General features: G+C 27.7%; 1 protein-coding gene across 1 annotated transcript in view; it reads left to right on the plus strand.

The window, feature by feature from the left end:
- The window catches only part of LOC107455455 (HECT, UBA and WWE domain containing E3 ubiquitin protein ligase 1), a gene marked incomplete in the record, with an annotated part of 276,027 nt that overhangs the window by 144,348 nt on the left and 116,788 nt on the right, over positions 1-14,891 (plus strand). Inside the window, 6 exon segments of the mRNA XM_071187934.1 lie at positions 2,377-2,485; positions 5,105-5,200; positions 6,251-6,461; positions 10,266-10,316; positions 13,231-13,378; positions 13,745-13,868. Coding sequence (XP_071044035.1) covers positions 2,377-2,485; positions 5,105-5,200; positions 6,251-6,461; positions 10,266-10,316; positions 13,231-13,378; positions 13,745-13,868 — 739 coding nt within the window.

A 14,891-nucleotide genomic window follows, 5' to 3' on the forward strand; every position in this document is an offset into this window, starting at 1 on the left:
AAAAGATATTGTATTTTTAAAAATTGAAACAAATATGCAAAATATTTTTTAATTAATTCTAATGTGCATCATAAAACTTTTCAAAGTTTTACTGGTGTCAGTCATAACATTAAAAGTTGACAAGTATGTTAATGTCAGTTGGAAATTTTTTGCTCATCTTCAAACTGATTTCAACCACAATTAACTGTAAAACCATTTTCGTTAGTTGCTGTTGGCTACTCATATTAAGAAATCACTCTACAACTATTAAACGATGTAAAATTGATTAACTTAATATATGCTTCAATGTAATAAAATCTGGTTGACATGTATTTTAGCATACTAACTATTACTGAGTAGGTCTTTGAAAGTCATTGAAATGTCTTATAATTTTTTGTATGTTTGAAAATTGAGTGAGAACTCTGTATTATGTAGCTTTCCTTAGCAATTTTCAATGTTAATGTTAGTATATAACTGCTTATGGAATATTAAACCAAAACCTATTATTATCTCCAAATTGGTATCAGCAAATATTATCTACAGACAATCCTGATGATTCCTTTTTTTCCCCTTTCAAGTGAAAAAAAATTTTTTTTTTCTTCCTAATTTCTTCAGTAAATTTTGTTCCTTCTCTTTCACATAATTTATTTCTGAACAAAATGCTATTTCTAAAGCTAAATTAACTGGAGCTAAGCAAAGAAAGAAATAAAGAAAAAGCATGAGATTTTTCTTCAGATTCAAAAAAGAACAAACAAAAATATAATTTAAAAAGCCATTTGTTTATGTTGCACATGAAATAGTTTTGTTTTTCTAACATTTAATGTTTTATTTTATTTTCCCCTCTTGTTTTTCTGTTTCTGCAATCTCATGCCTCTATACACAAAAATAAAATAAAGATTTCAAAATTTTCTGCTTCAACTCAAAGTTGCATAAATTTTATTTCTTGAAAAAGTAAGCATAATTAACTCTCTGACTATTAAATTTTTTTTAATTTCATATAAAAAAGTGATTTGTAATGTTATGCCCGTGGATTTTGCAATCAGTAAAGTAAGAGTAAAAATAAATAAATAAGCAAATAATTGCCAGGCTCTTGTACTTTAGAGTTGTAAAGGATTTCCTATAGTAGATCAAACGTGTTAAATTGATTAATTAAATCTACTTATGTTCTAACTGATACATGCTAATGAATAATAACAAAGAATGTGGCTGGCATTGTATATTTACCCTGTGCTATCATTCATGTTAATTGATTTATTTATCATGTATGTAGTCAATAATAGATGAAACTGTAAGTTATGTTTGGAAGTTCTTACTTTATTAAACATTTTTCATACTTGATACTGAGTTCTCATTTATGTGTGAAACGTCACTATTTAAAGTCTGTGATTAGTCTTCTTCAAGAACTGGCTTAAAAGTCTGTATCTGGATCTATAAATCATATTTTTAAGATCACACTTTAGGAGTTTGATAAAATTTGAAATATCTTTAGCTGTGTAGATCGAGGATTGATAAAATTTGCATTACTTTTGTTTTATGGAATTTAGAATTATGTTTAATGGCTCATTTTGTAATTGTTTAGATTGAAATAGTTAAGTCTTTTGAATGATATTTAGAATTTAATTCCTAGGCTAATGACAGGCAAAGTTTTTCATTAATTGTATCATGTGAGGAGAATATGGTGTGTGCAATAATATCAGATCACTTTTTTAGTATGGTCTTATGCTAAATAGTGTACAAGTGATAATGATATGATGGAGGGTCATCGAGATATAGGTTATTTTGTTGACTGTTAGGATATTTGACCTAAGTCATTGATTTTCCATCTTCTTGTTCTTAGCCTAAGATAGGCAACTTAAAATATTTCTTTCTCTATATTACTCTAAACTAAACTAAACTCAGCGGCGCGACAGCCCTAGAGGGCCAAGGCCTACTGTGCCCATCTCAGTTTTCTTGGACTCTGGGGTGCAGGAGCAGATGTTCTGGTCAGGTGGTCAACCGAACGCAGAACCCCCAGTGTTCAGTTCCCAAGCATGCTTGGTACTCATTTATTGACCCACTGAAGGGATGAAAGGCTGAGTCAACCTTGCACGGCCCGAGAATCGAACCAGGGATATTTTCAAAAATCTGATCATTTCCTTGTAAATGAGAAATTGGTCATTGATTTTAATAATGCTTCATATATGCTCTAATTAGCTAAATTTTGGACAATAACAGTGCTTACTATAAAGAGAAAAAATGTTTTTTTATAGTTCTGATTTATTTTTAATCATGAGAATTATTTTTAATCAACGAAAATGCATTTGTAATTCCTCTTACCCAAAGCCCTAAAACTCCCCTTACTTGATAATCATGTTTTTATTGTGTATGAGTATGTATAAACTGGTAATTATTTTTAAGGTTTCACGTTTTGAAGTTGGGGACGATTTTGCAGCATTGGATTTTTTCCGTGTGCAGGACCGTGACGATAGCTTGTTTTTCCAACTAGAAGAAGTTTTCCCATCCTCAGGTATGCTATTGAAATTAATTTTGTAGTTTTTATTCTATTAGATTTTAAAGTTATAGAGGATCCCAGACTAGTTGGCCATGGCTTTAGTTTTTGATTTTTTTTAACAATTTCATGCACTATAATTCTTAAAAAAAAGATGGGAGATCAATGATAATTCTTAAAAATAAGTTATACACCTCTGATGGTATTCTTAACTATGAATGAAGCAGTGCTGGTACATTATAGTGGCAGCATATACACTAGTCATTTTATTAGGATTTTGCTTAAAATTGAAATCCTAATAAAAATGACTAGTGTACATTGTCTTTCATAGATGATATAAGTATTTAAGTGATGATAAATACTTTAACTAAGTTAATAATTTTTACAAATTTAAATTCTGTGGCAAATTGTATTAATAATTTAATATTTTAAACAAAATATGCTTTGCCTATTTGAAACTGCAGCTTGCACCAGGGGTTCCTTTAGAGGGATACCAAGAAGGGCAAGTCACCATGGCCATTTTTTTTTGGTGGAATACTTTTTATTTATTTATTAATTTTTTTTTTGAAAAATATTTTAGTTATAATATTGTAAATTACATAAAGGATATTTTTCATTATTTCAGGGGTCATTTTTCAATACTTGTAAGGGGATTATTTTCAAAATTTTTTTTAATGGGTGCTATTTTTCCAGCCAATTTGATTATATTATCAATGTTCTACTTTGCAATTACAAAAAGTTCAAAAAAGTGAGACACATTTACAACTTGAGTTTTTTGAGTAATGGGTTAGATTTCAATATTTTTTTTTGTAGTGTAGACTTCTCAGATTTTTTTTAGTGGGAATTATTCTTTGCCGCCATGTTCATAATACCTTCAACCAGGGCTGGCAAGTTTTTGACACATGACGGTTTTTACCGTGGATTTTACCATCATCTCAAAAACCTCTGTGTCAGAAACGTCAAAAACTGTCAAAAATCCATAGTTTTGGTAAAAGTGTATTTTTATTTGAGTTTAACTGCTTATAATTTAGAATTAATTCATTTTTGAGCAATAAAATTAGAAAAAAGTTGTTAAAAAATATTTAAAAACAGATTCTTCATTTTCCCAACATGAATATATCAAAACATACTATTTAAAGTAAAATATTAGGATACTAAACAAAATTTTCAACATTTCCAAGCATCATTTTGTCTGGCATATTACATTACTGAAGAATGTCAAAATTGATTACTTTCATTCATAAAATCTTGCTATGAGAAACACATGTACACATAAATAGAAAGCCTCATAAAATAAACTTTTCTTATCAAATTTGCTTTCAATATTATACACAGAAATGAGACATGAAAAAGCCTGGGAAATCCTTTTAGAGTTTCAATATTTCTGTATGAATGTATATCCTTCTATATGAATACATGTATATAGTTTCAAAATCAATAGCAATCATTTACAACATTCATTTATAAAAGCAATTATGTGAAAATAATATATTGTCTGCTATATGCCATAAATTAAAGAAAACAGTAGGTTTTAGATGATTTTTACCACTGTCATGTCAAAAACCAGTTTTTGACGGCAAAAACCCAACCCTGCCTTCAACGCAAAATTTACATAATAAGAGACGCAAATTTATAACCAGTGAACTAAAACATTAGTTTTAATTTTGAGAGTCATAATTTTAAAGCCTTTTTTGGTTATGTTATTCTGATCGACTTTTTATTAGGTCTTTATTCCATTCAAAAAAGATGTTGAAGGTTTGAGAGGTTAATTTAGGATTTTCTCAATATATATTTATTTTTTTCGACTGCAGTGTTAGCAAGTTGCCTCTTTAGCAAGTTAGCATCCTTGTATTTAAATTATATTTTATTGAAACTATCTAGTTATATTTGAACAACTGTTTAAATACATCAAATTTGGACTCAACAGCCCTGAATATTGATAATTTTTAAAGAGAATAGCTCATTATTTTGTATGTCAGTTTTGTTAAGCAATCTATTTTTTCAGTGTTTTTTTTTTTTAAATTTCTTTTTCATAATGTTAGTTACGTCAGCTGAAAACGTATTACAAAATATTTCTAACAGTGAATCTAATTGAGACGCATCAGATATAGCTAAAATATTTTTTAAATAAATTTTTTTATGTATTCAAGGGTCTGTTCAGGTCAAATTTACTACCGTTTAGCGGTACTTTCGCAAATTCAACTTTAGGAAAAAACGTTTCACAAAATACTTTTTCTTAAAATTTAATTTTTGTATCACGTAAGAAACAATAAATCCTTATTTTTACCATATTTTTGTGTTGATTTTTTAAATACAATTTTTTGCAAATTTTGTCTAAATTTTCGCAAAATAGGTACCTCTCAGAAAAACCTAGCCAGACTCCTAGTATTTTTGTTTGCAGAAATGGGAGATATTTTCAAATTTAGGGGATATCCCCATCAGCATTGGGGGAGGTGGTGGGCACCCCTGACCTGGTCAATTTGGAAACTGAATTTGCTAACTCTCTAAGCTAAGTTTAAATATGCCAACTTATCCTTAATAAAGGCAAATTTTCCTCTCTCCAATTTAAATTCTTAAAAACAAATAAACTTGCCACAGCATTGATTCTTATGTATGAAATATCTCTTCTTTAATTAGGTGGTTCATCTGTGATATTTGGTGGCTCAGATGCAGTACGTACCTTTCAAATTCCAGTTGTTACAGATGAAAGCACTAGTGGAAATGAAACACCTGGTCAGTTTTTTTACCATTGATGTACCCATCCTTTATATTAAATTATTTCCAACGTTTACACAGTTAATTATTGAATAATTTTCTGAAGCTCATTTTATAACTGAAGGATAGTTTTAATCTGTGCTTGCTGAGAATTGTAATCTCTATTAATATTGTTATAAATTGTAGGTATTTATTTTTTTAAAAAATAATATGGCTCCATAATAGTATTAGTATATATTAGTTTAAAAATTTCAGGTAATAAGCTTAAAAAGAAATGTACCTATTTCTTATTTATGAAAATTATAATTGGAATTTATACTTTTCTAAAAGTAGAAATAGACAACAACAAATGAATATCTATTTCTCCTACATGCTCTTTTTTCTTGCTAAAATTTCAGATTGTTTTCTTCATGAAGCCATAACTATTGTTAAATATTCTTAACAAATTTCTGTTATACATATTTTTCTGTTTTTCAAAATATTTGGTGATAAAAATCATTAAATATCTTTTGAAATATTCATTTATTAAATAGATGTAAAAATATTTTAGTTTAATTTGTAGATAAACTTTCTCAGTATTATTTTCGTAGTATGATCTTGATCATTGATTATAAGCTTATTTATTTTCAACTTTCAAAAGTGTACATTCACTCTTGTCTATACATCTGAAAATTAATGAATTGCTGTTACTTAATATTAGGTAGTTTAATTCATCTACCAAATATAAAGCCTTGTGTAATCTGGTCAATTATATCCATTACTAGAATTATCTGTTGAGAAAACATTAGATTATTACTAAAACAAAATGAGACAATTCCAACTATTTTACCTTAAACAAAATGCCTTTTCGGCTGAGACATTTTCTGTTTTTGCTATATCATTCCTGGTACATGGAAATCTAAAAGTTAATAATATATTGTTCGGTATTTTGTTTTGTACATTGTACTTAATTGGATTCTTTCATGTGCTTGAGATGAGAAAATTGAGTAATGTTCTGTTATCATGAAAGTTTCTTTTTTCTTTTCAATTTATAAAATTAAGAAATGTTAATTTTTCTCTTTATTACAGCCCCAGCAGTTCCTCCGGCACCAAGGTCTGTTACCACTGTACATCCATTATTGGTAAGGCACGGAGATTCACAGTGTTCCTTGCAACCACGTGTTCACAGACGTCAAAGAGGTTATCGTACAAATATAGGGGGACACACATGGCATATGTATGCCACTCCCAATGGGAATACTAGTAGAAGACACCCAAATCCTCCTGTGATATTACAGAGGTTAGTACCAGTTAAATTGTAATATACATTTTATTTTAATATTCCTTAGACAATTAATTTTTATGAAGCCACAGAAGTTGATACTCTGATTTGATTCCTTAGCATTTTTATGTCCCCTTCTTCAACTATTATTTATTTAAACCTTTTCATTTTATTTCAAATAAAACAATTTATTCATATTTATTCATAGAATTTTTTTTTCATATTTATTTATATCAAAGGATATTTTAATTGAAGCAAAATTTATATTTGAATGTTTGTTGTGCACTTTTGAAAATGAAAGAATAATAAATAATTATAAAAATTAATAAATAATAATAATCATTTTATATAGTTGTATGTTCTTATAAGAAGAAAAAGGGTATAAAATGTTTCTAATATATCACATAAAATTAATAAAAACAAATCATCTGAATTTATTTAAATTGATGTTGGTTATTTGTCTAAATATTGGTTCTTGGTTATTTGAAATATATTTTGCAATTGTGTTTTAAATTCTTATGGCAATGTTGACCTCAAATGTCTAAAAAGCATTTTTATAATTATTTTATCAACTTCTGGGGGTGACCTAGTTATTGAATTTTTTCATATTTTCGCTATTTAGATTTTAAAACAAACCACATCTTTCTATAGTTTTAAGTTTTGAATCTATTTAACAATACTATTTTCAGTATTTCTTTTAACCTGATTTTTATAGGAATCAAACTTTTTGTGATATTATGTAACATTGGATCACTTTAATACTCATTGTAATTTTGTGCCCATTGTTCTTAAAATATTAACCTTTTCCAATAATCATTTCCCTTGATATTCTAAATGGCATTTATTCCTCGAAACTTTAGAAACTTACAGTTTCTTAAGTTAAGTTTAAACTTCAGAAACTTACAGTAAATAATCCAGCATGAAGTTGATTAGATCATTTCAAATAACTTTTGCTTAAGATAGAATAAAACAAGGATTACTGAAAACTAAAGAGTATGCAAGTTATTTATATATAAAAATGTTCAGAAATGGACAACTGAATTAATTAGCTTTAGCATAATTTTAGATTAACAGCAAATAATATGAATTGATTGTAATAAAATAATGCTAGTATTAAAAAATTGTCACACATCATTAATATAAAAGAACTGTACTCAATATTACATTTAAAGTTTTTTTTTCTTTCTATTTTTTATTTGCGATTTATTTTTCATGAAAATTAAAGAATTTGGTGGAGTAACTATTTCATCAGTTATATTTTACGTGAACTTGATCTATTGGATAAATCTGATCGAAAAAGAGAAACTTTTATTGATTTAATATTTATCAATGACCGCACTCTGAACTTAAAATTTTTTTGAAAAATTTGTTCCTACATTTTCTGTTTTTTGCATTTGTTTTCATTTATTATTATTCAGAGCTCATTCTAGGCAGGGTAAACAGGGCGCAGCACCCTGCTGCCCTTTTAGTCAAAAGAATCCACCCTGTTGCCCCTGAAGTAAATTAGTGCCTTGATGTGATAGATTCCATACCCTTTTTGCCCTTTCTGTCCTTAACCCTTCTTTATTTTTTCCTCAAACTCTACAATGGAACTCTTGTTGTTTTTAACTTTTGTTATTTATTTTGTCTTTGCTGTCAATACATAGATTTATATGGGAAAGGAAAAATAGCCATCACACCCCCTTGTAGCACTTGTCTTTGAAAGTTTGCAGTTACTTCCACTATCATTAAATCATAATTATTATTAATCATTTTAATTTTTAAATCATAACTACAGACACTCAAAAACATACATTTATTATTTTATTAATATATGCATGCATTTTAAATAAATTACTAAGCTAATTAGCTCATTAACTGGATATATATGTTAATTTATTAATAAAAATTAGTAATTGATATGATTGCTTTGCTACTTTTAGTAAAGTTTAAAAAAAAATTTGTTTACTATTTGACAATGTTATTTAATAGAACGTGTAAAGCCCATAGAAATTATTGCCTTTTTAGAATAATAATGCCCTTTTTTTAAACTTTTGCACCCTGCCCTTTTTTCTGCCTAGAATGGGCTCTGTATTATTATTATTATTTTTTTTTGTGTGTGTGTGGATCTGCTGTGGTCGCTAAGGGCAAAAAAAGTCAAACTAACACATTTGAGAGAAACTACATTTGAAACATACATAAAGATTTACTATACATTTGAGGGAAATTATAAAATTAGTTCAATTTATTATCACTCACAAATGTCACGAATATATATGAAATAGCAAAAAGTTTATTGATTTAAAAAATCTGCTCAAAAAAATTTCTATAACATTAAAAAATAAAGGAATGGAAATGAAATGTATTATTTATTTAATTTTGTTAAATAATTTTTTTTTTTTGTAAGATTGTCATGAAAGTTAATAAAGATGTTAGAAAGGTTAAGGTAAACACATGTTTAAATTAAGAAATCATATGAAATTCGAGGTATTCTAGTTCTTTTGAAATTATGAAATTCTATGTTATAAAAAATAAATTCTCGATTTCAGTAATGTTTAGAAATTAACGGTAGAGATAGGAAAACAAAATAGAAGTTTCAAAAATAGAGGAAAGAACCATCTGTATTGAACAAACAGAAAAAAAATTTTCTTCTTAAAGTTTGATTTAATATTATTAAACTATTACCAAATACAACCCTGTGAAAGTGTCAACTTTTTATATGTATCCTGGCTAAAAGTTTTGGCTTATTTGATGCGCTGTAGTTCAAAAGAAGAATCACTGTCCCTGGTATTACAATTTTCTCGCAATATTTATACATTTTTAATTCAAATGCACAGTTAGACTTTTAAAAAAACTAAATGCAATATTAATTTTTTCATGCATCATTTTTACTGAAAGATTAGTTTCTGCTATTTAATATGAAAGTAAACCTTTTCTAATGATTTTTTGTAATTTGAAGTCCTTCAACCTTAGAGTAAAAGTTTTCTTTTCATGTTATTCAAATTTTAGAATAATAGTTCAACATAAATATTAATAGTATATTACTTTTTATTTTATGCATTAAAATCGGTGATTAAGTAAAACTAAATTTTTCTAACACTTAGTAAACTCTTTTTGTTATTTTTTAAAAATTTAAATATAATTTTGTTTAGTATATGGTGGAAATGATAACCTATCTAAACTAAATTTTATATGAATTTATTATAATTAAAATTTAATATTTCAATATTGCTACAGAAAATTATGTGCAATTACTAAAGGAAAATATTATTGCAGGTTGACATCCTTAGTTTTATAAAGTATATTTTTGTAGTAACAATTTGATATATCTTTATTTGATATAAAGTGAAGTTATTTGATTGTTGGCAACTAATTACTGCTCAACAATCTTTTGAGATTTTATATCAACTTAAGAACCCATACTGCTTCTTTTTGCATTCATTTTAAGAAACTATCTTTTCTGTTATTTTCAAACTTATTTTTTCCCCATTGGATACAAATATGATCGTCAAACAAAACAAAAAATATAGTATAAAATTTTTTGTGAAAACATGTTTCTTTTAAGACTCTGGTGTATATTTTAGCCAAGGTACATAAATAATTGTACGTAAATAAGAGTACTGTATTACAAGAAACATTCTAAGAACCGAAGTTCTTCTTGAGCTACTACAAAGCATTTGACATCTTTTGCTTTAAATGTGTTAAATCATTTTTACTGAGGGCTAATATAACCAACTTTTCCTTATCTTAAGTTGAAAACCACAAATTGAAAACAAAATTAGAAATTATAATTTATTTTACTCCATACTGAGATAAAAACAATTTTTTTCCCTTTGTAATTAGGCATGGACAGGTTCACCGGGATACTGAGACTCAACTAGGTGTGCCCTCCCTGTAAGTTCTATCACTTCGAGCTTTCTTTAACTCTATTATTTTGATCTTTTACTGAAGAATTACAAAATATCTGTTCTTTGATCAAGGATGATTTTAATCCTTTTGGCAACATTTGAAATTATGTAAGATGCAAGAAGGGGGCTTTTTATCTTGCTCATGCTGTGTATGAGAGAAACAAAAAAAAATAATAAACTAAAAAGAAAGAAAGAAATGAAAAAAACTTAAAAAATTATAAATAAAGATAATACAGTAGGGAACCGATTACCCGGAACGATCAAAACCATCGCATTGCTATTCCGGATAACTGATTTTTCCGGTTTTCTGAATCGCTACAAAAAGCTGTTTGTTTATTGTTAAACCCAACAAAGAAAAAAGTTTTTTTGGAAATAATCTTAAAAAGAAGAAAAAACGATGGAGTAATACACTAATGATTATTTCCAAAATGATGGTAAGGTAAACATCTTTCAAAAAAGAAAAAAAAAATCCTAAAATCTTATGAGGAAAAAAATTTTTTTTTTTTAAAAGTGGTGCGAAAATTTTTCGAATTTCGTTCTGGTTTTTTGGTTTTCCGGTTTTCTGATTTCCGGATAACGGGTTCTGTACTGTATTTATGGGAATCTGAATCTTATATAACATGTTTTAAATTTTGTTTTGTAGCTTTTTTCCTATTTGAAATTTTTATCACTTCCTTGAAAATATAGAACATATATTTTGAATTATAATGTTCTTAATTATAAGTTTTTTATGTTTTGTGGAATTTGAAATAAATTTTATTTGTATCAGATGTAATTTTTTTTTTGTTTTCTTTCAATTTGTGCTTATTTTGTTGTTAAATGAAAACATTTTTCGTTTTATTATTTTCAATGAATTTTAATAATTTTTTTTAAAAGAATTCAGTAAACTTTTGCTTCTTTTCTTGTTAATAATGATTATTCCCCTTCCTTAATTTTCATAAAACAATCAAACTTTATTTCTGTTATCTGAAAAGTAATTTACATTTATTTCTTTATTTCAATGCAGTAATGTCTTACACTTCTAAATTAAAGCTTCTTATACCCATTCATCTAATAATACTGAATGGCATGGCACTATTATAAGTAGTCATTAAATACATTTTAAACTATATAAGGTAAATGTCTGTATTTTTTTAATAAAAGTAAGATTGACTTTTCTCCTTTTCTGCAAGTAACCTCTCTCAAAAGTTTAATTGAACAAATTGGCATTGAATTTCGAATATTATATGTTTGGTAAATGTATGTTATATAATTGAAAATAAGTGATGAGTTGGTTCTTATGTCATTTTGAAAGATCAGAATTTTATAAACCCTGTACAACAGAAAAATTATTCTGCAACAACTCTTACTTTAAGAATCTGCTATGTCAAAATCCTTCTTTGCAGCTATTTTCAGTTATCTTGACAGTTAATAGCTGTGTTCTTAATTGACTTAGATGGCTCACGAAAGTTAATATGAAATATCATTGTATTCCCAAGATAGATTCATGTTTCAAAATTGTTAACTATTTTGAAAATCAGTGATCGAAGCTTACGAAAGTCAAATTATTGATTTTAATGCAAAACTTGCAGCAAAAGTCAAACTAACTATTTTAATATACATTTCTAATAACAGCAGTTTTAAAAATATTTGTATATAAGAAATTAGTTATGTGAATGTATGTTTAATGGTGTCTTGGGATATTCATCCACTTTTCGATGCACCTGGATAATCTTTTTTAAAAAAAATTTCCGCACATGCGCTGTATAGAGCAACTACTTCAATTACTCTTATCTGGCGCAGTTTTTATTATTATTTTTTTAATTTTAAAGCAATAATTTTGTTATCAGTTTAAAATTGATTCAAATGCTTTGTTTAATTTTTTTTAAATATTTAAGCAATAGCAAAGTGGCACTAGACCTAGTATATATTTCGGACATTTACCAAAGGTCTAGTCATACTAGGTGTGGTTAAGTGCCATTGCCCGGTATATCCTACACTGATGTTTTTCTAAGATCAAGTGCCATTGCTCGGTATACCCTACACTGATGTTTTTTTAAGATTCTGTGCCACTGCCCGGTATACATTTGCCCGGTATACCCTACACTGATGTTTTTTTAAGGTCAAGTTCCACTACCCGGTTTAAATTGCCCGGTATACCATACACTGATGTTTTTTTAAAGGTCAAGTGCCACTGCCCGGTATATCCTACACCGATGTTTTTTTAAAGTCAAGTGCCATTGCCCGGTATATATTTGCCCAATACTCCAAACACTGATGTTCGTTCTAATCTATCGTCAGTAAGAATTAAAATATCGAATAAATGTAATTATATCCACGAATAAATTAATATCAAATGGGATGTAATAAATATTTCGGTCATTCACCAAAGCAATTAATTTGATTGTCAACATTCATCGGTGAATGTCAATAACCGCCGATTTCGGTCATTCACAGTAACATGCACATCATTTACATAATAACCTCATCAGGACGATTATTTCATACTTTGCCTAAATAGCATCCGGCATTTCAAAAAATAAATTTAATTGGTTTTGTTGGCAATGATCTCGTAAGGCGATAAAGAATCATGCATAGCACAGGTAAGGAGGATGTTAACCTTGAAGGAAAAGTGGATGAATACCCCAAGGAGCCATGTATTATAGCATAGCAGAAGGCAAAATTCACCTCAATATGATTTCTTTTTTCTACCAAGAACTAAGTGTGTATTTTTTTTAAACTTATAGTCTGTACAAGTTTGAAATATAAAATTTTCCTGTGAAATTGGAAAAGGAAAATGTTATTCTTTTAGAAATACAATGCAGGCACATACTGACTTTAGTGGATAGCTGATTCTTTCTTAAAAGTGTAGATTTTGCTTAATTTGATTTTTCATTTGAATAAGTGCATTTTCATTTTAGGTTATTGGGACCAAATACTGCTCAGGATTTACTGCAGCTAACATCAAATTTTAATTCACAACCATCGTCTAACACTCAGTCTAGAGTTGTTTTTGCTAATAGTGACTTTCGAATACTCGCTACGGAAGATGAAGTTTTTGAAATCCAAGTAAGTTCTTGTTAAAATCTGTAGAATATCTGTCAAAAAGTTTTCTAAATATGCAGTTAAATTAAAAATTACTTTTTTTAATTAAATGAATACTCTCAGGTCAGCCTTACTATTATAAAAGAAAAAAAGGAGTGTACCTAAAAACCAGTGATTTTAAACCAATGATTTTTAGTAACTACTAAATGATTAATTAAAGATAAATCCTTTAAAACAGGAATCTTTTATAGTTATTAAAAATCATTAAAAACTTTTCCATTCAAAACAATGAAAAAAGTTTGCATTTAAAGAAATTTAACAAAATTTATTGTATAGAAATTAATTTTTTGCAACTTCAAAGTTTTGTTCAATAATAAACTTCTATTATAGGACCAAAGTAGTACTGTATCTGGTGACCATTCTGGTACTCTTTCTGCGATCCCTTCGACACTGAATCGCTGGGCTGAAGAATCCAGAGTTCTTGATGGGGATAGTATTCATGATTGTATAGCAGGTCTGTTTATTTTATTAAACCTTAATTACACAATCCCTTGTGGATCTGCAATTTCCCCCTTTTTAGGTTTATTTTTTGAGCCTGTTTTTTTTTTAAAATAAAATTTTTATGTTAGTTTTTAATTTACTTTCAAGGATGAAAATTTGAATTTCTTTATTCCTCTCTGTTAGAATTGCAAGAAAGACTTATCTTAAAATACCATGGAATCATTCCTAATGGAGTTCATCAAAAAGTGATTATTTAGATGTGTTTTTCAACATTTGAGGGACGTAATAATATTGCAGTGAAACATTAGAATTTTAAAAAGAAGCAATAAGTGCTGAAATAACAATCTACAAATTTACATTAATTCAAGAAGAAATCGTCACTAATAGAGTGCGCCAGAAAAGGCTTATTCAAACGTACAGTATGTAATAACAGTTTAAAAAAATAAAATTAAAAATAGTGTTGTCACATTAGGAAAAGTTTTTTTCCAAATGAATCACCTACTTGTAATTTAAAAATAAAATTAAAATATTAATAATTTAACAGACTTTATTTTAATGAAATAGAAAAGCAATTAATACTTTAAATAAATGTGAAATTTAACAATGAAGAATATAATTTATAAGCGTATATTAAATATTTACAGGGTTCCCGCGGTCTTGAAAAAACCTTGAAAAGTGCTTGAATTTCATTTTGATTTTCAAGGGCCCCTAGAAGTACTTGAAAATGATATTAAATCCTTGAAAAATTCGAAATGACCTTGAAAATTATCGAAAACTCAGGGAAACAGCCCTATTTCCAGTATTTCTATGTTTAACTTTTTGACGCGCTTAAGTGTGAGAGAATGACTTCCCCGTCTTTCAGATGATGACACGTACTGTTTGATTTTAGGATTTTATGTATGTTTGGTTGATTTTAGGAATTTTAAATATTGGGAACTACGCCAGTCGATTTTAATATCGATCTTCGTATTAAACTTATTTAAAAATTATGTGTTGCAGGGATTAAAGACTTCCGCGAAAAAGCGGAAATTCGCTT

The sequence above is a fragment of the Parasteatoda tepidariorum genome, chromosome X1, assembly GCF_043381705.1.
Source record: "Parasteatoda tepidariorum isolate YZ-2023 chromosome X1, CAS_Ptep_4.0, whole genome shotgun sequence".
Lineage (NCBI taxonomy): Eukaryota > Metazoa > Arthropoda > Arachnida > Araneae > Theridiidae > Parasteatoda > Parasteatoda tepidariorum.